The sequence below is a fragment of the Squalius cephalus genome, assembly GCF_949319135.1.
Source record: "Squalius cephalus genome assembly, chromosome: 4".
In the NCBI taxonomy this organism is placed as follows: domain Eukaryota; kingdom Metazoa; phylum Chordata; class Actinopteri; order Cypriniformes; family Leuciscidae; genus Squalius; species Squalius cephalus.
In genome coordinates, this window is record NC_137125.1 from 42,041,635 (window position 1) to 42,065,770 (window position 24,136).

The 24,136-nt window shown below is 41.0% G+C and overlaps 1 protein-coding gene across 5 annotated transcripts in view; it reads right to left on the minus strand.

Annotated features, from left to right (window-relative positions):
* The window catches only part of apaf1 (apoptotic peptidase activating factor 1), a 45,506-nt gene that overhangs the window by 12,527 nt on the left and 8,843 nt on the right, over positions 1 to 24,136 (minus strand). The window contains exons 16-28 of one of the 5 annotated variants that reach the window (XR_013821107.1): positions 23,879 to 24,004; positions 23,454 to 23,606; positions 23,012 to 23,140; positions 21,975 to 22,100; positions 21,722 to 21,841; positions 21,501 to 21,626; positions 20,505 to 20,626; positions 19,450 to 19,572; positions 18,445 to 18,567; positions 17,271 to 17,396; positions 16,348 to 16,473; positions 15,133 to 15,279; positions 6,007 to 6,812 (exon numbers count right to left, since the gene is read on the minus strand). Coding sequence is in view for 4 of the 5 variants with exons in the window: in XM_079869798.1 (XP_079725924.1) it covers positions 6,654 to 6,812; positions 15,133 to 15,279; positions 16,348 to 16,473; positions 17,271 to 17,396; positions 18,445 to 18,567; positions 19,450 to 19,572; positions 20,510 to 20,626; positions 21,501 to 21,626; positions 21,722 to 21,841; positions 21,975 to 22,100; positions 23,012 to 23,140; positions 23,454 to 23,606; positions 23,879 to 24,004 (1,701 nt within the window). In the remaining variant the exon portion in view is untranslated. Of the gene's footprint in view, positions 1 to 6,005; positions 6,813 to 11,863; positions 12,008 to 15,132; positions 15,280 to 16,347; positions 16,474 to 17,270; positions 17,397 to 18,444; positions 18,568 to 19,449; positions 19,573 to 20,504; positions 20,627 to 21,500; positions 21,627 to 21,721; positions 21,842 to 21,974; positions 22,101 to 23,011; positions 23,141 to 23,453; positions 23,607 to 23,878; positions 24,005 to 24,136 lie in introns of those variants that run through there. The other 4 variants (XM_079869798.1, XM_079869799.1, XM_079869800.1 and 1 more) reach the window with 4 other exon arrangements.

Sequence of the window (24,136 nt, forward strand, 5' to 3'; positions counted from 1 at the left end):
GATACGTATACCTAACCCAATACGTATTTCCTAAAATAGGCTATTATTTGTGTGCTAATGAGCATTTTAAGTGCATCAATAACATACTTTAGTTAAGTCCTGTGAGCTGTGACGAAGGACTGCTTGCCAACAGATAGCATTTAGCAAAAGTGAAACACGAATCAACATTCGCAACCCATTTCACTAAATGTTGAAGTCGATAATCAGTGAATCCCACTGGGATTTGTAATTGGCTCTTAGCATGCATGTGTTCTGTTTGCATGTAAAATCAGGTGTGTGGTCAACATTAGTTTTGTTCATCATCAACATTAAATCAGTCAAAAGGTGCATTCGCGCCATGTCGTAATTGCCGTAACGATTCTGAACTGTGAACAAGTTCTTTGTAGAACTTGTAATTACAACATGTAAACTAGTCATTTTCTGCGAGCTACAACTTGTACCATCTGGCCGCTGTACCACCTGACCACTGCAGATTTAAAGGGATAGTTCACCCAAAATGAAAATTCTGTCATTATTTACTCATCCTCAAGTTGTTCCAGAGTTTCTTTCTTCTGCTGAACACAAAAGAAAATATATTGAAGAATGCTTATAACCAAACTGTTGCGGGGCGTCGTTGACTTAATGGTTACCCACATTCTTTAAAATATCTTTTTTTGTGTTCAGCAGAACAAAGAAACCGGTGTGTTCGACTTGAAGCGCGCAGACCAATCGGTGAAAGACATCAAAGTACCGCGAGAGCGATTCGAAAGCGCACACAGCTTTATTTATGACAATTAATGGCGTGAATTCAGAAATAGCTCAAACATCAAAACAACTAAAGTAGGCCTATCTGTCTTTATGTAAGATTCTAACTAAAGTTGCTATATAAAGATCGCAATCGTTGTCCTAATTGTGTAGTTACACGATTACATTGCGTAGTCAGCGGCATTAAAATATGCCTGTATGTCTTTTATTTTTTCCCAGCAGCGTCAGCAATGAATCATTCACAAAACTACCAGGAATGTGTGTAAAGAAAGTAAAATTGATAACACGATTTAAATTGGATTTGTTTGATTTCACGTTGACTTCATCACACAGGTAGGCTACTGCGCAAAGAAGGTACCTGTAGGTCTATGTATAAAAACACATGCAAGAGTGCCATTGTAAGGTAAGAAGTGAAGTCATCCCATAAAACGCTATGATGAAGTTGTGTCAGTCAGTCTGAGTTTTGTGTCATATGAATGCATCTTCTTAATAAAACACTCTGTTATGCTGTAACTCTGCCAAACACACCCGAAGCAGCTGAAGCACGCGGGCTACACCTGAAACCTGGTGTGCGTTTGCCTTTCACTCTTAGGGAGCTTTGACACCGGGCAAGTTTGCCGCGGGCTGAATCTGAGTGCGATCGTTCCCGCCGCCCGTGTCGTATCGTCTGACCGCGAAGCGAGGATAGAAGAGGTGAAAAGTGAAGGAAGAGCACCGCACAGCGAGGGGCTCTTGCTCTAGTAAAAAAGGGCCTAGCGATGCCCCTGCCTGCAGGTAGTCCTGGTTTCGGCTGGCTACCACAGCACACTCTTGTATCCGCAAGATAGCTTTCACACGACCAATTTTTCACGTGAACTTTGCTCAGTTTCTAAAAGAAACTGACCCGTTTAAAGCTCCGAAAAGGTCAAATGTGAGTAAATGAATTTGGAACTATAATATTTGCCTAAGAGGCTCCCATGCGGTCAAACATTTTCAGAAATAACCACTGCTTTCGAACACCGTCGGCATCTAGAAGCAGTGGAAATTGTCGGCGTAATTGTCGGTTTCCTATATTTTGAACCCGATCTCACCATTCCGTCGACCCGTTATTACCTCCGTTATTACCTTTGAAAACACTGGCGTGTGCCGAAAGTTCAGATGCAATAACAACTGTTATTTTTGTGGGGTCAAAGTCATCGGGTAACCCTGCCGGAGGTGAGACGAAAGGGCAATTTTGGGAGGATGCCCAGCATCCTAAAGCCAGCTGCCATGGCAACACTGGCCACGAGCCCATTTGGGTCTTCACCTCCTCTGCGATCCACGACAGGAGAGGCGAGAGAGAGAGAAACGACAGCTGCCGAAGAGCTACATTCATCTGTCAACGAGGCCAGATGCGAATCAAGAGGGGGCAGACTTTTAGCCGAAGGAGCGATCTAGAAGGAAACGTGTTCCTTAGCGGCATATTATATTTAGGTCGAGTCCTTTATCTGTCAGACCGCATCGCACTCCTGACTCAACACATTTGGGCGTTAAAGGCCAAAGGCAGCTCAGGGTGGCAGCCTGCAGTGCCAAAAGGCCTTTAGTAACACACTTACGCGAACAAGCGCAGAACCATGCGGTAGGATGACGAACGCCGTGTGTGGACAGCAAGGTTTCCATTGAATAAATGGTAATTTGGTTGTGTTCTTAACCATCATTAACTATGAAACTATCATGGTTTAAGAAGACTTTGAATATAGTGCAGGCCAGGGCAGAGTAACCGTGGCCCTCATAATCCACTTTCCTGCAGAGCTAAGCTCCAACTGTAATAAACATACCTGAACAAGCTAATCAAGGTCATCAGGACTGAAAACTACAGGCTTTTGAGTTTGATTTAGTTGGCCAGGCCCACCGTAAAGCTTTCTCGCGCTCCTCGGAAGAAAGAACGTCCTGCGGATGCGTAATCTATGAAAGGTTTTTTTGTGTGAAGCATTCCTTTAACAACAAAGGCAACACGTATTTCTTCCGCAAATGACGTTCGCTCGCACAGCTTCAGGATCGCGTCCAAAGCTCCGCAGGCATGGCTTTGGCATCTGTTCTCTCTCTGCTTGGCCCTGCTCCACCCGACCTGACGAGAGCGAGCAATAAAGTAGCCACTGACACTGAGAGCGGCTGACAGGAACCGTTCTCAGGCCAAGGTTCGGGTAGCGGAGGCAGGGGGTGCACGTGATGTGAGTCAGAGCAAGCAAAGCCTTGTAGACACTGCATGTCCATTGACAATGGCAGGTACTGATCTTGTGCTTTTGAAATGAAATGGTTAAAAGGGTTTGAGTTGAGTGGCACTTCTGTTGAAAAAAAAGAACCTTTGAAGTTGGATTGTGTAAAACGTGTAACATGAAATGTTTGAAGGATATAATGAGCAGGAATCCTGTGGTTGAAAATTTGCAGTAGGTATTTTTTGGTGCGACTTGGAGTGACTTACTTACTTACTTACGTACTTACTTACTTACTGGGTATGTGAGAGTGTTGAATGTCAGGTAATATTGGTTAGCAATAAAACTGTAGAGCAGGGGTGTCCAATCTTGCTCCTGGAGGGCCACTGTCCTGCAGAGTTTAGCTCCAGCTCACCTCACCTCACTTGCCTGGAAGTTTGTAGTGTGCCTAGAAAGACCTTGATTGGCTGGTTGAAGCTGAACTCTGCAGGACAGTGGCTCCCCAAGGAGCAGGATTGGACGTCCCTGGTGTAAATGCATCTGATCATATTATTTAAATCCACTCCACAGACTTTTATGGGCAATCGGTGCAGAAAAGTAAAGTGTAGATTTTGTGCGGGCATGCACATGTTGTAGTGATCAGGCCAAAAAGCCTGCTTTAAAAAAAATGTTTTACAATGTGTGTAGTTGAGAAACAGCATCCAAATGATCTGTGAACTTGAATAATCAATATATCCTGGGAATAGAAGAGGAGAGAACATCACCTGCCCTATTCCAAACATCAGTTGTTATTGCATGTAGAGGGCCAAAAAAAGTCAACTCTGTAGAAGGTGTTGCATTGGGTGGGCTGTGGGATGCTATGATGTGTTATGTAATGTTATGTAACTTTGTGTTTTTTCACTTGACCTCCAGCAGCATTTTAGCAGAACATAAGAGGTGAGAATGTAATGAGGAAAACCTGTACATTAAGATGTACCTTCCTGCAGTTAAGTAACCTTAATAAAACACCTATCATTAATGATAGACTTTTTTTGACAAATGATATTAGTCGGTTGTTTGTTTGAGGACTGTCCAGGAACCTGATCGGGCACCTGTTTTCATGCAATGAGTGAGAATGTAGCTATGTGATTTGAACAAGCCTCCATCATTCAGTACATGTGGTAAAGGGTAGCAGGAAGGTCATCCATGTTGATCTAGGGCCTGCCTGACGTTTCCATCACAAAATGGGAATGAAATGAATGTGTTGGCTGTTACATGAGCAAATGAGTGTGCAGTGCGGTCAGGTAAGGCAAATGTATTTCTATAGTGCATTTCATACACAATGTTTTTTCAAAGTACTTTACATAGAAGGAATGAAAAAATAAGAATAAAAGTGAAGAATAAAAATGTCAATATATTTGAACAGTTTCAAATAAAAAAATAAAGCAGTGTGATTATAAAGCATTATCAATGCTTTTAAGTGTATTATTTGAGGTAGCAAATGGTGCCTGTTATGAACATGTAGAAGTTCCAATGTCATTTGACAGGCCAACACATGAACCACACCTCAATGCCTGTGCCACACTGAATCAAGTGGATTAGAAGCTCAGTGAGAGATGTGTGATGCAGAGGTACAAGCATGACCTCAGAGACAGCTGCTTGAATTCCCATGAAGATCAATACTAAAGTGTCATCTGAAGCTGCAGAGCAGTGTATGAGCAGCCAGATGGAACATGCATCATTGTGCATCAGAGCAGATGGTAGTTGGAGTAGTGTTTGTTGTAATGAAGTGTGTAGTAAATGTGTTAATTTGCATGCACAAACACCAATGAACAAGAGGAAATGTCGATTTATTTGTCTTTAATGTCCCCCCTCCAAAAAAGAAGTTAAAAAAGGATTTACTAAGTATTAATACTTAGCATGGTCCCCCATTTCCCCTCAATTGGTCCCCCATTTCCCCTCAATTGAAAAAAAATATAAAATTATATAAGTAATTCATAGGCCACACCACAAAAAAAGCCTATCCACTCTAACAAACCATGTCCCATTTACCCCTACCAATATCCATTTTGGACATGACACCTCATTTAAATCTGCAGTCTCTGGAGATTTCAATGAGCTCATGGAGATGTCCAAAATGTATAATGGTAGGGGTAAATGGGACATGGTTTGGTTGAGTGGATAGGCTTTTTTTTGTGGTGTGGCCTATGAATTACAGCTTCCAATCTTTGTTCCCTATATCCCAATTCCTATACATTCTACCATGTCTCTTTCATTGGGATACAGGAAACAAACATTGCAAGCACTACACCACTTGCAGTGTTCTCAGTCAAAAATTCACAGCCTTTCAATTGCTTGCTACATTAAACACCAAAACCAGCTTCTTTCCCTTAGGATAGCTTTTCCATTTCTTTTAGGAACGGACCGATCGTAGGGGTCACTGATCTCAACTTATACACAAGCTCAATCAGTAACACCTACTGTACAATCACTCACTTCCACAAAAGCCATCCTAATGAAAAGATAACTATTTCATCCACACATTTAAGCTATTTCCTCTAGGCTGATCGTTCTCGACCGGGAGCACAAACGCATCGCCGTGCTTCAACTCACCTGGCTTCACTTCCTCTCGCAACACTGAAGCAAATTCCTACACCGACACAAACAAATTCACACCAGATGCAATCCTGGACCAACATTTCTTCTACAGCCTCCTTTCCCCCAAACAAACACTAACATGTTACCAACTACAACAAGCACATCTCTCTCAAACAGCTTCAGCTCCATCCATACAAATGCACCGCTCAGCTTGACACTGACATTAGGACATGCCAGTGTGCTGTCTGTTCTCATCAAGCTGCTGCCAACAGGAAGTGTCAGAAACAGACGGAGCGTGACCGCTGCTGTGTCAGCACTGCCGTGCATCGGCGTCCCCTTTCCTCTCGCTCCCAAAAACACACGTTCCATAAGCCAGCCACCTTTTTTTGCCCCAACACACTATTCCAGGTACATCTACTTTCATGTCCTGGGGGAAACCTACAAATTAAGTATTTACACACACACACAATACATTAATCACATCACCATCAATAACAGACAGACTACTTGCCTTGATGTTCATTCAATTTATATTCACATTAGGACATGCACAAGTGCCAAAATAATTTACACGTTCACCCTTTGCAAATCCAATGGTGTACCTGCATTGACAATCTCCATTATCATCATTACACATTTTTCTTAAGACAATGCTGAAAAATCTGTGATTCCACATTACATTTCTCAAGACTTACTGTGCTACATCATACACAAGTGAGCCTCTCCAGACACATTAAATACAAAATCTGTGGTTGGGACACAGTGTGCCTCAAACGCATTTCATTCGTGAAAAGCCGCTGCCACAAATAAAACCTGAGCTTCCCAAACTAAAAATACATAAACACACCCAAAACTTATTTTCACATATTTTGACATATTAAGGCATCGGTTCAAACACGTAACTCAGATGAAATCCCACACTGGGCTGTGTGCACGCTCCACATTAACAAGCCTTTATATCTTTTTCTGGTTCACAGTACTTGCGCTCAAAGACAGATTGTCATAGTAAAAAACATTCTTATATATTACGAAACACCAAAAAAAGCTTCATTTCAAAAAACTCAGAAAATGTTCAAATGTTCATCAAGTCACTAAAAAGTCTCCTGCTTTAAAAAGTATTTCTCAAAAGAAAGTTTTTAGAGAAACAAAACAAACAAACATCTACAATCCTCCTCCCTCCACTTTCTTTAAAATGTAAAGGATTCCAATGCTGTCCACGGTCAAAAAGGTGCTGAAATCGGGCGACACGTGAATCTTCTTCAGATTGGCTCCCATCGTGGAAAACGTCTGCAGGGACTCTCCCGTCTCCACGCTCCACCACTGCAACGACAAAAACAAAACCGTGAGCACAATTCCCTGGGGTCAAAGTCTGTGTCATAAGAAAGTTTCAGCTTGTTTTTACCAACGGCACAACACGGAAAACTTCAAAAGGACCCCACACCCACACCAGAGGGTCTCCGTTCCCTACAGCTGCGCTCAAACGCTCTATTCCGGTCAAAAAGCAGCAAAGGAAATGTTGCTAAACGACTGCGAATACTAGTGTGGGTTACAGTGCCTAAGCGGCACCGCTCTCACTTCGGCAGCCTGACAAAACGAGGCCGCCGTGCAGCTGCCGACCAAACTGTCAGCGGCGATGACAACAGATGCCTCCTACCGCAGTGCTTGTTTTTACACTCTCTGCGTGCAGATGCGCAAACACGGCACCCCCGACAGACTCGTTAATCACGCGGCCCTTGTGAATTAATGGCTCTCGTTTGCATTTAACGGGTTCGTTCTACGCAACTTATGGCTTTGTGCTAAAATCTCACCGCCCTGATAGTCTTGTGCCCAGAGTACCAGACCTCCCAAAATAAAGCAGTCGGAGAAGGACGTGACTGCAGCGTGCAGACGCAGCACATTGCTCGAGTCGCATTTCTTTTTCTCCTTTCCCTGATGGCCAGGCTTTGTGTCGCCACAAATACTGCACAGAACTTGGCTTTCATCGAGCTCGTGTTTGTTCATTCGGTCCGAATCAAACATGACCGTGTACAATCACCTGAGAGTCTCAAAAATCGAATCATGTCAAAATATGTCTCGAGACAAATGTATTTTTTCCACTGGATGAATGTGCTGTAGCCTAATCTTTCAAAAGTTAAGGAAAGTTGCTGTTTAAAAGAAAACCTTTGTACCCATAGTGCTCGGAGAGCATATGAAAATTAAATAATCTTTCGACGCTGGTGCGTGTTTCAAAAAATATATATATTTCAAAGTCATTACCACATTATGCTTGCGCTTTACGCTGATGTCAGGACGCTGAATAATGAGTTAAAGACGACAGATGGAAAGAAAACCTTTTCGGTCCTGTAAACACTTACGATGCAAAAATCACATTCTGGTCACAAAATACACACAAGCACATAAAAAGCCTACAAATTCAGGGTTGCGAGCTCTTTCCCAGACAACATGCTAAGAACAACTATTATGAGTAAAAGGAACAACGCCTGCTTCAATTATTCACCAGGCCAAGTCTCGTACTCTTATTTCTCACGCAGTGTGTAGTGTAGTACAGTCTGCAGACAAAGACCTGATCTTGTTCTGCTCATCTCCAAATGAATGATTGTGCACCTTAAACGCAAGCCAGATGACAAAAGCCATCGATTTGTAACAAAGGCCACGTTGTCCTCGGGTTGACGTGTAGCGTCATTATGTGTGTAGCGAAAGCAGACTGGGCGGATTCAAGAACTTTCTCTACAAAGATCTGCGCAAGAGCGGACAGGACTCATCCAGACCTCGGTGTCTCGATCGGTCGGGAGAACGAGGGAAAGACATCGGATTGGTCTGCCGCTACGTGACTTGCAGTTGGTTCAAGGAGAGTGTGTTGCATGAATAACAGGGGGAAAGTAGTGACCCTTTTATGATTGATACAAGTCATGAACTGAAAATCTCCTGAGAAAGAACATTTCCACACACAGAAGCTGACAGGGATGGTTGAGGTCTGAAGATCAGGGGTCGACCTTCATCCTCTATGCCCTTGGGCGCGTCACTCAAGTTCAAACACCTCCAGGGTCAGAGGAAGTGGATACGGCAACCCTGTTACTAGTTTGCTCTCCTCCTTGCGCGTTCTGGGTTACGGACCGCCGACAAGGCTGGGCTATCGAGACAAACCCGCATATATTGTTATTTTAACAGGGACCCGGGGAACAGATTGGACTGTAAATTACTTGTTTCCATACTGCACTTCTGCTGATGTTCTCATTTGCAAGTAACAAAAAATAAATTAACAAAATAAAAGCTTGCAATATTGCCATTACAACCATTTTTGAACCAACAACCACGTCGGATTCTTATGTTTGCAATTATCACAGCATCTATTTTCGTACAGCACTTTTAACCACACTTCCACATCTGGAGAGGGGGGAGAAACAAGAGGGGAGCCCACCTCAGACACTTCAGCTAAATTATTCATTTAACACCTCAAAGGCTAAAATATTGATGGACACAGAGATGGAGTAAAAGAGTCCCTTTTCCTTTATTTCCACTCCGTCTTTGTATTTTTAGTCCCCTCTCTCATTTCACTGCCTGCAGTGTGTTGAGGAATCCTCCGCTGGCATCCGCACACCACAGTATGACAAAGACAGGGTACGCCGTGGTGTCGGTCCTCCGTAGCATCTTTCCCGCGTGAACGCGTTTTGACAGGTCATCTGCCGGGTGTCGGGGCCAAATCGCTGAGTCACGGCACCAGCGCACGTGTCTGCCAGCCCGAAGCTAAACATTCAGATCGCTTTCAACCAGATAAAAATCAAACTTCATTCATTATGGCCAATGAAGAAACAAAAAAAATAAAAAAAGTTGGTGGCTTTCACAGTTTATGAGGTGCTGTGACGCAAATGTGCAAAAAGGTACATTTGCTCTCAAGGTTGTCTTCTCAGTGGCGCGTTTTATATAATAGTTGGGCAAAGCAGCCATTCCCATAGCACAGAAGAGAAATGTGGAAAGCAGAGCAGTGACAGGTGTTGCGAACTGTGTCAAGCTTTCCTACGGTACAAGTGCTTGTTCTGCCGCTGGCAAATAGATTGAGTGAATTCTCTCAGAAACTATTACATAATGAAAGACAAGCTTCAAAGCAAATGTTTATTTTACCTACAAACAAACAAAATCTAATTTTAACTTGGATTAAAGATGCCAAGCAGATAATTTTTATTTGATACATTTCTCATTGCAAAGTGCAAATAACAATAAATATAGTCGCAAACAGCAATTATCGGGGCCAAGCACAAAGACCATAAGTCATGCCAACATGGCTGGAAGCATCAGACCAACTGCAACAATGAACAATTAAAAGACATTTAACATGATTTTAGGCAAAATGGCTGGAAAAAAAAAAAAAAACCAATAATTTGATTTAATGGTTTATCACTTTCAACCACAAGGTGGCACTGCCCAGAAACTGAGTACTGTCAGGGCATGGTGCCGAAGACAGTGTTTCGTAACGATACACCATTGCGTTCGTAAATTATAGCATTTTACAACCATAGACAGTATAAGAAGTGGACAGAGCCATCTCATTGGAACTCAATTGAGACAAGTGAAGCCCGTTTTTAGCGATTTTTTAAGACTTCCGTTCCTGACGCACAGACTCAAACAGAGCTTGACGACGTAGAGGTGACGTGAGCAACCCGTCTGTCTTCTAGTGGCTGTGGCATGAGAAATCTGAATCATTCCCTTCCGAAACTTGCAGAGACGGAGAGTGTGAGTAGAAGGTGTCCATGAGCTTGGAGCAGGAGAAACTTTTGCTAGGTATTCTGATTAATTATTTTGTAATTTTGCCTCCACGTCCCCCCGATTGCCCGCGAGCTTCTCCTCCCGTCCATACGGTAATCTCTCTCTACTGTGCGACAGAGAGTCACGTGGTTATGGCGCAATCGTTAGCCTACTTTTACAAAAACTGCTTCTATGGGGCCATAACATAAGCTACAAGGTAATGGAGCATTTTATACATTGTCGTGTTTCTTTAGAAATAAATAATGGACAAATGGAGTCTTCAAACGCCTCAGATGTAAAGTTATTCGCTGTTAAAGTGACGCCAAAATGAATGAGAGTCAATGGAATGCTAACAGCAGGTGAAGTTCTGCTACAAGATGGTGGCACGCGGCCGGCTTCAACTTCCGGTCGACTTCCTTCCCGCTTGTTTACAACTAAAATCAAAACGGCTGACACCCAAAATGGCCGATATGGGAAAATTGGGTATTGGATGACTCTGTATTATGCACCAAATCTAAAGAGACTAGTTTTGTGATTTTTGACCAAACCGTTCAGAAGTTATAAAGTAAAAAGAGCCATTTTCATATCACCTGACCACTTGGTGGCATTGTGCAGGTAGCCTCAGGTCATGGTTGTCATAACACACCAAGCTTGATCAGAATACGCTAAAGCGTTGCAAATATATAGCCTCGCGTTCATTTTGACGGGCACTTCGTCAAATTCGTTCGTACGTTATTCGAAAACGGTTTGACGAATCAACTTTAATTCCGTAACTTTGTCGGCATGGTCTGAAGATGATCTGGTTCAATTTTCGTGAAAATCGGAGCAACGACCGAGAACTTCTAAAAAGTGGTTTTATCGGAAAACTCTAAATGGCAGAAATTTATCCAGTCGTCTGGACTCAAGGCCATCCCTCACGGTTCAAAAGTTATTAGTATAAACGCGAGTCAAAATTTGGACAGTTGGTGGCGCTGCACAGTTTGAGTTAGACTCCAAATTTTCTATGGTGACAGTTCAGACTGTCCTCTATCTGTGTGCCAAATCTCATAACTTTCCCACAAGCGCTTCTATGGGCTGACAGATTTCCAGAGTGGAAGAATACGGTAATAGGAACGCCAACAGATGCAATGTGTGCCTACGCACCATCGGTGCTTGGCCTCTAATAATAATCCTACCTTTACACGCCTCTTTCGTGTGCTTTTCCATAAAGTTACATCTCATCCACCAAAATGGACTTCAATGTGTTGACTGGGGACTTCAAATTAGTAACAGCAGTTTCTAATTTTAAAAACACTTCCTAAAAAATAAATAACTGACTTCAAACTCCAAACTTGGCTTATTGAAAATTAACGAACACCCAGCAACTCTTTCAGTCCCTGCCAAATCCATTCGCCCCAAGTTTCTCCTTTCAGTCACTATCTAATGAATGTCAGGATGGCTGTGAACACTCTGCAGAAACAAACAACAGTCCTGACAGCGGGACGAGAACAAATCCATCTCCCTGGCTCTGTTACACCTCCAGACCCAACGGCCCCAAGTGTTGCTACCGCTTCAAAACAAATGGCTTTTCTCACCATTGTTCAACAGTAGAAACAGACAAAGGAAATAAAGGGTCTGTTATTAGCAGGTGAATGCTGTTGTGGGACTCAGAGCAATAAACTGCTGTGATATAAGAGATCTGTCTGGTAGAGGTGAAGGTCTGGATGCCCTGGAGCTGATGTGTGTGAATTACTAGGAGTCTCCAAACAGCAGCCAAATCCTCCAGAGAAGAAACACTATACGTGTGTGAGTGAGAGAGAGAGAGAGAGAAAGGGAGTCAGGCAGTGTGATTTAATGCGTTTGAGCCTCTTCCTCAGTAAAGGTGTAATATCCTGGCTGACCTCCTCATCCGTTTGTCCTGTCCTCCAAGAAATATTTCTGTCTCATGCAAAGGAACACGGTCACACACACCTGTAGCTACAATAACCATTTGTTTATTATGAGTGGAAGCTAAATGATAAGAGGTCTTTATAAATCACTCAGACACAGAAAACATTTACCTCTCAGAGTGAAGGGCAAAATGAGTTACTCACACACAGGAAATATGCGTAAAGAATGACGCTATGCGTTACCCGACAATCTGTCGGCTAGATATAAAAAAAATAGTGACAAAATGACATGCAGATAAAGATGGATGCCGACTACAGACATGCTGATGAATGAGACTGAAAGGACAACACCGACGAGGGAAAAGTATAAAGAGACAGATGCCCTACAGATTTGTCCTCTGTGTATGTCCTCATTGAGACAGGACATGTCCTGTCTTCAGTCCAACCCACTTATCCAGAGAAAGATTGCACGTTTAACGATTCATGCTACAGTTAGGGATGTCAATATACAGGTACAGACAATAATAAAAAAAATTATAAAAAAAAAATAATACAAAAAATATCCAATGCATATATGCCTGTTCAACTTTGGCTGGATGCAACTGATTGGTGAGATTAGCGACTTGCGGTCAATAGTGCCTGTATGTACAAGAATAATGTTCAACAAACCTATACCATTTAAATAAAACAAGTAAAAAAATTAAATAATAATAATAATAATAATAATAATAAATAAGTCCCGCTTTGTTATTTTGATAAACTGGACACTATAACATTAAGAGCTTTTACTGTGAGCACTAGTGGAACTGAATGAATTTCACAAACACGAAACGTGATCGTTGTCATCTGTGGATCAAGCCAATCGTGAAACGGCAGTCATCACAGCTTGTGCTGTACTTTGATGTCATAACGTCACTGTCTGACTTGAGACGCGCCAACGCCACGTGACTAGCTACTACTGCAGCTCAAAATCACAGGGGACATGGTAGCGTAAGCTAGAGACGCACTACCTGCAGCCAAAAATAGTCTGCTTGCCGGTGTCAGAGTAAAAAAGACGAATGTGTTTGACAACCCAGTCTGCAGGAAGTGCCAATTAATAGCAAGTCATTTTTGTAGTACTATTGTAGTTAAGTTTACAAACTCTCCACATCCCTACGCACATTTTTTGCAGTGATTCATTGGCCAAAAAAAAAAATTGTTTATATTAATTTATTTTACATTGCTAAAGATATTGCAATTTACTTATGAAATATTTTGGACTGTCGATAATCATAAATCTGATATTGTGACAACGCTAGTTTCAATCACTGGGATATCAGAAAAAGTAAATTTTAACAACTTTCAAATATCATTAAATAGCTCATTGCTGTAGTTTTAGGCAGTTTCGCTGAACTGCAAGAGTGAAAAAACAACATTTGTGAGTATGCACCAATACTGTTAACACCTCACTCACTTTACTGCGAGTTGTGTTTTAAAAAGCATTACTTAAGCCTCTGCGTTTTACCCACCGCAAGAAATAATTGGCCTGCTGCCATCCAAAACAATGTCATGTTTCTGTACTCGGATGGACTGAACTGCAAAGGTGTCAAAGAACAAGCGTTGCTGACAGCCCGATACAAATAAACACGTCACCGACAAACTACGGAAGGCGCACATCAAAAGATGTAGATGCGGCTGAGGCAGATCACCTCAAAGTGAATGCAGAGAGCTCGGGCATGGCGAGATGTACAAGACTCTTCCTGCTGCCTGAGTGACAAGCCAAACCCAGAGTTTAACAGAGCAAACCATGTCACTACATTACTATTCTTTTACATTTTTTTATTTCGGTCACATTTTATTTACACAATTGGTGATAGAGAGAAGATTGGACTGGATTTGAACTTGCACCACTGCATGAGCAACTCAACTCTAAGAAATAAAAGCAAATTAGAAAATATGGAAGGGAAAAAAGTCCAGGGATCATTCAAACAAGTAGACTTAATTGACCAAAAACAATCCATTCCAATGAAAACCGGACATCACTCAACATCCTCTCGGATAGATAAATTCTCAAATCAGAACAAGCGCATCTCCAGCAGGAAGTGCAGCGTGACGCGTCACACCTCCTTCGTTCGTGTGGTCGTAACAGATTTACAGCAGGTTTGGTTGGGTCTGATGAAGAGGTTTGGCTGGGGATGTGGAACCGACGCATGCGATGATTAATTTATCATTTGATATTACAGACAGCGGGATCCTGAGCGAGAGGACAGCCGGTGATCAATCAGAGCTTATTATCGGGTCTCCGACGGACCCGTCGCTCACGCAGAGGGTCAGCCTGATGCAGACGCATTTGATAAACTGACGGATTGATGTGAGATGAAGCATCATTACGCCAGTGACACTTACACAATGTACAGACAACTCCGAGTATATTAATTAAGTCGTCTCAATGTGTGATGGATAATGGGTGACATAGTTGATGGAAGTTAGTCTCGCTCTGTTCCTGGCATAATGTGCCTCTGTGACATGAGCGATTGGACAAGTGTCTGCCTGATAATACAGATGAAATGATGACATCACAAAACAAACTAGAGAGAATGGAGAGACTTCATCCTGTTAGGCAAGGCTGCACTTTAAAAGTTACAAATAAAACGCTTGCAGATTTTTGCTAAATCTCAAAGAATGCAGGCCAGTCAAGTATTACTTTTGCTCAAATAATAATAATGACTGCGTTTAGGGCCAATATAAAGACTTCATTCAACATGGCAGGGTTTCAGACCGATTAATGTTTACCTTGTAAACTCAGACTTTTTTAGGAATCACGCTACAGTGGATTCACTTCAATTTGGATTCACTTCAATTTCGATTCACTAAACAATTACGAACCAGTTCTTTTCAAATGAAAAACAAAAATGTTACCCAGCCCTAAACAATAATCCCACATGCAGCAAAGATTGAATTAAGCCAATTAAACAAAAAAAAAAATCATGGTGCCTAATGAACCCAGAATTGTTTGCTTGTAAACAGCAATTGCATCTATATAATGTGTGTACCTTGACGTATCCGCCAGTAGAGACGAGCACTGCGTCGTCAGGGGAGAAGTGCAGGTCGGTCACCCATCCACCGTGGAAAGAGTCCATGGAGTCCTTAGTGTCCCGGGAACAGATCTTCAGGAGAGCTCCATCCAGCATGCTCCACAGCTTAAATACACATAAAACCATACAACATTAATGTTACACAAAATCAATAAAAATTCATAAGATATTGCACAATATTTGTATTGTTGTAAAGTTTTTTTTTTATTTTTTATAATGCATCAGTGTTTCTTGTACGAATTTGATCAGAAATCGCTTGAGAAAATAAAACATGCCAAATGCAAATATATCCATTCTAAAGCCTGATTTACAGACATTACACTGTGATGTGCACGTTTTGCACTTGTGTTTCTCAGTGGCAGTAAACAGCGTTAAATAATAGAAATGTGAGCTTTGAAAAACAGCACCACAGGCCATGAATTATAACATCACAGCATTTCTCACTCTCTCTATTTGCGGTTCTCTCACTTTCCCCATTTTCCCTTTTCTCTCTGCAAGCAGCATCTTTAATTGATGAGGTAGAACTTTCCTTTACACTTCTGAGCACTGGGGCCCCATCTCAGAGAGAGACAGATTGGCAGAAGTGACAAGCAGGGGATGCTGAGTTTTGAGAATTGAGCTATCGAAACGTATTTGTCCATATGTCTCTTATTTTAATATCTGTATTAATTCAAACCTCTCCATTTGCTCTCAACATGGCCATAATATCCACACATTCAGAGTTTCAAAATTCACCATAATTGACAACCTTTGCCAAGAAAATTTCTTTACAACCATATTTAGGTGATTCTTCAATTAGGGAAATGTTTTTGTGTTTGAGCATGTTTAGAGAATAATTGAGTTTCTACAAAAACATTTTACTTGTATGGAAATGAGAAGTGAGGGGAGCACACACTGATACAGTAATTTGAAGACTTTTTACAAAGATCTGAGAGTAAATGTACTAGGATTTACTACCAAACCAGTTAATTGAGAATATGAGAAGAATTTAGAAAGCCTCAATTTCTTTAGAAATTCAAACTTAAATGTAAAAGTTAGTCTAACCTGAACTCCAAAAAATTAAGTAACACATTATACCAAAATCCTTTTGAAATCTGATCAAGGCACCCCGATCAGATCTGAATACCTTTAACAGAGATGAAAGAGTTTCAAGTAGTTTAAGATTTTATTCACCCTTATTTCTCCGTTGTCATCGCCCGTTGCAAGTCGCTTGTTGTCCCAAGAAAATCTGCAGCTACGGACGCAGTCCTTGTGTCCCTTCAGCAAAAACGTCATCTCCCATGAGGCGCTGCTCCACACCTTAGGGAACAAAACCATCAGTTAAGCCATTTTACTGCATAAACTGACTAGGAGCAAAACTGAACACCGTCTGCCAGACTGCGATTGTGTTGTGTAAAAATTTGAAGTGATCTAATCTCATTGAGCGATCACTTTGTGAGAAGGTTAATAAATCTAATAATAAATGGGATGGGAATGCCACAAGAGTGAGCAAATATCAATTTTCATTTTTGGCTAAACTGCTGCTTGAAATATTTGTTGTCCCATCTCTAATTTTAGTCAGAGTTATTCATTGAGGCGGGTCCATTTGGCATGAATGATTTTTCTGATCAGCACTCCAAATTCACATTGCCATCCTCTCCCTCTCTGGTCGTTGAGAAGGTCTGGCAGACAGACGTGAACATGGCGTCTCATTAGAAAGCTCTTCCGGTAGAGGCGGCGTCACACAGATTGAGAGAACTTGATCATCACACTCTCGGGCGAGCAGGCTGGACTCTGACCTCCGATACCACAAACAGAAGACGCTACGCCTTTGTACAGCACTCACGCAGAGTTAATTAGCAAGTATTTGGCATTGTTACCGTGAGAACCCTGGGCTCAGTAAAGATACTCCAGATAGTCACCTAGCCCTGTCCTTACACCGTACCAACACAGACACGCAACTAGAGTAAACATACTAGCGGTGGTACAGGAGCAGGTGTTTGCACAGTCAGAGCCCAGGAATTAGACAGAGGCAGGTGACGCTCTGACACTAAGGTAAAGAATATCTTGTCCCGTGACATCGATCCGATTATGCATTTGAGCCCCTTTTCACTGACCTTAGCAGTCCTGTCAGCTGAGGTTGTGGCAAAGAGCCATCCGTCAGAAGACACGTCACATGACAGGACAGCACCATTATGACACTCAAGGTCTTGCTGCATCTGCCCTCTGTTCAAATCCCAGACCTGCAACAGAAAGAAACAGACAACTTTTGCTGAAAATGCCAAGAGATACTTTCCATGACCCGTGATTTGATTACATGGATTATAGTTTAAGTTAATTAATTAAAACCATCCATTCAAGAAACAAAGCATGAAAGGTTGCTAGTTTTAAACATTTCTGTATTTCCACCTTAAAATAATGACTTGATGTCCCACCTCAGAGGATTATATCCAACAACTGTAAATCATGCAATATTCAAAAAAAAAAAAAAAAAAAAAAAAAAAAGATTCAAAAGGAATTGATAATTTTGGTTAAAAAAAAAAACTAATTTGATTATCTACCATTATTTATTGCTAGAAAGTTACACAATTACAAAAAAAGAACAGAAAATAGAAAAGCTCATAATTTACTTACGAGTCCTACGAGTTAAGCACCTCTTTTCATGAACCAATTGTTTAAAAAAGGCCATGTCATTTAAAGTCACCATGAAATCAAAACTGACAATTCTTATTTTTTTTATGGAACACTGCACTGTTTATTATAAAATATTTCTATTTACATTAAAGATTACAACGTGAATTTTAAAAAATGTAATAAAAATAGCTTCCACTCACATTGGCAACATCTTTGCTTTAAAAAAAAAAAGTTGGAAAGACAGTTTTCACATCACAGTAGAGACAAGGCAATTATAACTTCTGTTTAATGCCCACTTTAAGCACTTCAGGTCCAATTTCGAACCCTATTTGTGAAAAGTGGCAGGAAGTTGTGGACCACAATTTTTTTTCCACAGAAGCCCTGACTACAACTGGGGTGAACTGTAAACGCCTACTTCCATTGAGATCTTAAAGCAGTTCACAAGCATTTAACCGCGTGCATCACCTAATTATTATGGTTGACTGCTTTCAGTCCATAATTTGGCCTTGATAACCATGGTTCTTACTAAAAGCGACAGTCAACAGAAACGAGCTAAATGAGGCCTACACGTCATCCTTCACACTCTGCATGTGCTTAAATGCAATTCAGAAAAAGAAGAGAACTGATTGCAGGATAGAAGGTAGAGGTTGCAAATACCTTAACAGTGCCATCAAACGACCAGGAGAATAGATGAGGAGAGGAGTTTATAAGGTGGAACTTCCTGACTGGCTCCTTATGACCCTCCAGCAGCAGACACTCACCTGTCCTCCACTTCCACACCTGCAGACAGGCAAAATGTTCAAACTTTCATCCTACTACAAATGTCCTAAAGGTCTTAATGGTTGTCTATCTGTTCTTACAGAATTTTAACAGGCATGCAGCTGTTCACAACCATCAATTCCCCATCAAAGTTATTCCCCTCACACTTCCTCTCCTTGTCATCAACACAATGAATCAATGAGCCCTATAATAACCCACTGCCTAAAACTTCTCAAACTAACAGAACAGCTGCAGCAGGAGTTTGTGGGCATGTGGCGCAATTACTAAATTGCACCTGCAAATCAGAGTTGTCATTCAACTGTCCTTACAGCCAGAAAATTATGCAAATAAAAAGGTTATACAAAAAAAACACACACAAAGTAATGTCTCTGTCCACACTGAAACTTTGCATAAGATGAAGGGGAAAAACAAAAACATTTCATATAAGCAGGTGTTTGAATATGTTCGAGAAAAAACAAAAAAAAAACACAAGATTAAAATAACCACTAATTTATTCCCTAAAAGACAATTCTTTGCATTTGACTATAGCCCTGTCCCAAATGGAACCCTAGGCCCTTGCGGTCCTCCTCAGAGACCATACTTTCATGAGGTAAAGCCACTTTGACTGTTAAGTAGAAGTCTGCTGTGAAGCTCGCTTCAGTGTCACTATCGGTTGCAAAGGGGGCACTCGCAAGCACCCTTTTGAAACCTAAAATGGCAAACAGGACACCCTACTGCTTGTGGACTTACAATGGCCACTGCATGTCTGTTAAGTCCACAAGAGCGCATTGAAGTGTGCCATTTGGGACACTGAAGGTCTATGATGTTGCATGTGTGGTTTAGTTATTTAGAGTATTTTCCTCCCATGATCTCAATTATGAGAAACAGCTGTAAGTGAATTACCCGGACAGTGGCATCTTCTGAGGATGTGATGAGGGTTTCACTGTCGTCAGTGAACTGACAGTGGTGAACAGTCCTAGTGTGACCTGAGAGCTTCACCGTGTTTCCAGATGGAATCTCAAACACCTTCAGAGAATGTAAAACAAATTAAATTAGCAGTGCATAATAAACCAAATTGCAATTGCATTTATGATTACTTGTGGTCAATTACGCATTGTTCAAATGTTTACTACATTTACTACAACTGAAATTTAGGAAAACTTAAATTATAGCAAAGTTCAGAAAAATTAAAACGTACACTTGGAAAAAAAACACACGATGAGATGACAAAAATAGCTAAAGAGGGGGGGGGGGTGACGTTGATATGACAAAAATCCTTAATTCTCTCTCTGATTTAATTTCTCTCCTTAGATTTAAGGATTTTTTGGTAAGGAAAGACTGTAAAAGACTACAGCTAGTTGTACCCTGCATTGACCTCAAGATAACATTTAAATATATAAACCACTAATGACAAATCATCTCAAACTTTGGGAGTTAATCTAATACATATAAGCGGTTTATAAGAGCACACTTGAAGGTGAGTCAGTTCGCCCCTCTCTGTCAGGCATTAAAGACTATCGGCCTTCTCTGCTGCCTCTAAAACTTCAACACAAACTTAAAGCTGCCTGGGGCTACGGGAGCACGGGTTGCGTTTTTGAGGGAAAAAATTGGTATGTGTGTTTGCAGGCTGGTGTTCTGGTCTTATGTGAGAGTATGTTCTGGTCTTATGTGAGAGTCACCAGGATCAAATGCTGCAAAAAAGCAGATTCAGAAGTCATGGATAAATGTGTACAGAACACACACATGAGGTCACTTCTCATATCCTGATTTGGTGCTCAAGAAACAATTCAATGTCAATTTAACACTATCAATGTTTAAAACATTGTTAAAATCAGTTTTTAAAACAGTTTTTTTTTTTTTTTGGGTGGAAACTTAACCATTTCTTTTAAATAATCGCTGAATAAAAATGTCAAATGTGAACTGCCTATAATACATTTCACACATACACTTCCACTCACCATACCTGCACTGTACCTGTCTCTAGCCCTAGTGCCACCACAAAATCACGCTGTAAGTTCAGCAGCTGCAAGGTTCTCCATCCAACGTTCTTCAGAAACTGTCTAACTTTCACTCTTCCTGTCTGCGCACACAAACACAGTTCTCATCTTTCTACTACTGGAATTTCATTGATGCCATGCTCTCCTTGGGGTTGGGGGGGGGGGGGGCCTGCAAGAAATGCACCATTACAGACTAACTGCATTCACAACACTACAATTGCTTTAGTTGTGAGTAGTTAGTACGCTTGCAATGTTTTGCTCAGTAGCCATTTGGCGCCCTCTGATGTTTCATAATGGTACCAGCATTACTGCAGATGAAGTGAAACATTTTTCAAAAGAAAGTACACAAGTCAACAACTATAAACATTAGAATGACAAAAGTTAATTTAAATATATCAAAATGACTTAAATACATTTAAATAAAAATAAAGTTTTTGTAATGGCCTGTGGTAAACAGCTTAATTTGTATTGAACCTGGAACAATAAAGTTTAATGCATTTTACATTCATTTAACTGCTTCTCTAAATCTGTGTCTTTCTCTGTTAAATAAATGGTTGTTTGGCAGTAAAGGGGTGTAATAAATCTGAGAGGATGGAGAACACAATTTCATTCCATCAGTTAGCCGTTACCTCTAGGCTTCCACCTTGTCCCAAACATATCAAGTCACATCCATTACACTATAGCACACACAGGAGGACAACACTCGCCTCCAGAATGACGACATTCAGTAGAGTCAGAAGGGAATGGTTTGGGAAAGGAAGGGCGAGAGATTAGAGGGCTGAGTGCAGTTGACAGCCACGGTAAATCACTGCCGGAGGCGAGTCAAAACACCCAAGCATCTTGAAGGCTATTTTTACCCAGAGTGCCTTGCATGCCCAGAGACTCCCATTCAAAACGAGCATAATATTAGGATGAGACAACTGGCGATGAAGATACCCCACAGGTGAGCTGCAGTACCTGTACAGATCCATCCTCAGTTCCCAGTGACACAAAAGCAGCATTTCTGCTGATACAAGTACAGCGAATCCTGGACGGCAACTCTTCACTCTCGTACAGAATGGCGCCTGTGGATGCAGTCTGTACCTGAAGTTTCACAATGCAACATCACATGTCATATAAAATGCAATCAAACAAAAAAACAGCTGTAAGCTAACAATAGATGCTCTGGTGGACAGTACCTGTAATCGGTTTCTGCTGTCGGCAGCCACTACTGTAACGTCACTCAGGGAGAAGAGAACATCAGTGTCCCGCTTCAGAGCCACAGCGGAGGTGGTGTGAACCTGGTCTGTCTCCCACAGCTAGACAAGCGTTAACAATTGTTGTGATAACAGGTCAATACTGTTCATAGAATAACTGCAAAAACTAAAAAAAAAAAAAAAAAAAAAAAAAAAAATCACACTACAGGAAGAGAGGGACCAATCGCTAGCTTACTCTGATGGTCTGATCATCAGAAGAGGACAGCAGCAGTGAGCCGTCGGGTGAAAACTGGACACAATGAACCCAGCTCAGGTGCCCGTTGCATTCGGCTTTCTTTTTACTGGTCTCAAAGTTCCACAGCTGAAAAACAACAGTCCTTAGTACCACAGTGGGTTTTTACATCATTAGCCAGGCTTACTTGACGTATTCCATGCTTTACATTGTTCATTCTCATTTAATTATTCTGAGTAGTCCAGTTGAGGTTTTACTCTGTACATTTGAAACATTCTCTTTTGCACATGTATGAGGCTAATAACATTGGACGAGGGTAGCACACGACAAGCATGTAACCGCTTAACTGCTTGCCCTGTGAACATCATGTAAATCTGCTCTGGTTGTTAAATCTTATAAAACACTACAATTCAAAAGTTTGGGGTCAGTTAAGAGTAATTAATACTTTTATTCAGAAAGGATACATTAAATGATCAAAAGTGGCAGTCAAGACATTTGTGACAAGATAAATGCTGTTCTTTTTAACTTTGAAAGAATCTTGAAAAAAAAAAAAAAAAAAAAGGTTTTCACAAAAATACTTTAAAAAAATGCTTGTCTGAGAAACATTTATGAAATGTCACCAAATCAGCATATTAGAATGATTTCTGAAATATCATGTGACACTAAAGAACTGGCTGCTAAAATAAATGACATTTGAAGTTTATATATTAAAATAGAAAAATTGTAAAAATTCACAATTTCTTTATTTTTGATAAAATAAATGCAAACTTGGTGATCATAAGAGACCCAAACTTTTGAACAGTGTACTATAAAGATAAAATACTCATTTTTAAATTGCTTTCCTTAGACACGTATGATATTTAGGAGCAACAGCAGAGAGGATGATTTAAGTGATTATTTAAGAGCATATTAACATTTTGGTCAGTTGGTCGCACAAACCTATTGTATGGGGGGGACCCAGAGATAGAAGAGAACATATAGGTTTGGAAATGCTTGCACAAAATCTGCACATTTTAGCGCTGTGGTGTGGTGTGGTGTACCTCTACAGTGTAATGAGAGAGAGCGACGGCCAGCAAGCTGCTGTTGGGACATGCGTGGCAATACTGAATTGTGCTCAGACGACTCGTCTTCATCTCCAGCAGCATGTCTGATGTCTCTACGTCAAACACCTACATGCATACAACACAGACAACATACAGTTAAAGCAAATCATGAGCATAAGAGAAGCAGAAGCAAAAATCACCCACACAGTACATTAATCTTTTCTGACAGCCTGAGTACTGAAAGAGTTTTATTAAAGCTTTACCTTTAATTTGTGCATTAAAGAAGATTATTCATAGGATTTTTCCTATGATCATTTTAATTAGTTTGTGTGATGGGCTTGAATCAGGCTTCAAAAATCAAGCTGTTACAGGCACCAAATCAAAAATATTGAGTGGCAGTGCCAACTCATTTCACATTACCACTCGCAAAATCACTTACAAACACAGCGTTCCTGGCAGCACAAATGATCCGTGAGCCGTCAGCTGACCAAGTGCTGCATTTCACAATGGCTTTTACTTCATCGTCACTCTCTGGGAAAAAACTGTTGACATCGATTGATTTCCACTCGTTCGCAGACGACACCTCAAACAGCTGCCAGATACAAAAGACAAAAGTGCAAGAAATGCCTCATCAAGATGATCCAGCAGTTTGAGCCTTTCTAATAAAGGTGAATTTAAATATAGAAAAGAGAACATCTAATTGTAGATCAGTCTTGTTTTTACTTACAATAAAATATATTTTAAATAAAAAAAATTAATTCATTTAAAACTACAAAAATTACAAATGAAAGCAAGCTTATACAAGCAAGCAAATAACAAAATAAAAACTAGTCGGTAGGCAAACCAGTTTTGAAATGGCCTCACCTTCAAGGTGCCGTCACTGGATGAAGTGGCGAGGTAAGCGTCATTAGGGGAGAAGCAGCAGTGATTGACTGGTTCCATGTGTCCAAACATAGTGTTTTGAGAGGTCTGCTTGTTGGGGTTCCACAGCTGCAGCAAAGATGGAGACGGAAAAAAGGAAAGCAGTGTAAAAAGGCAGGACACATGGATTCAGGAAGATATTGGATAATGCATGTTTGGTGTAGGGGTCTTGAACACCGTCAAGGTTTATGGAAAAACAGG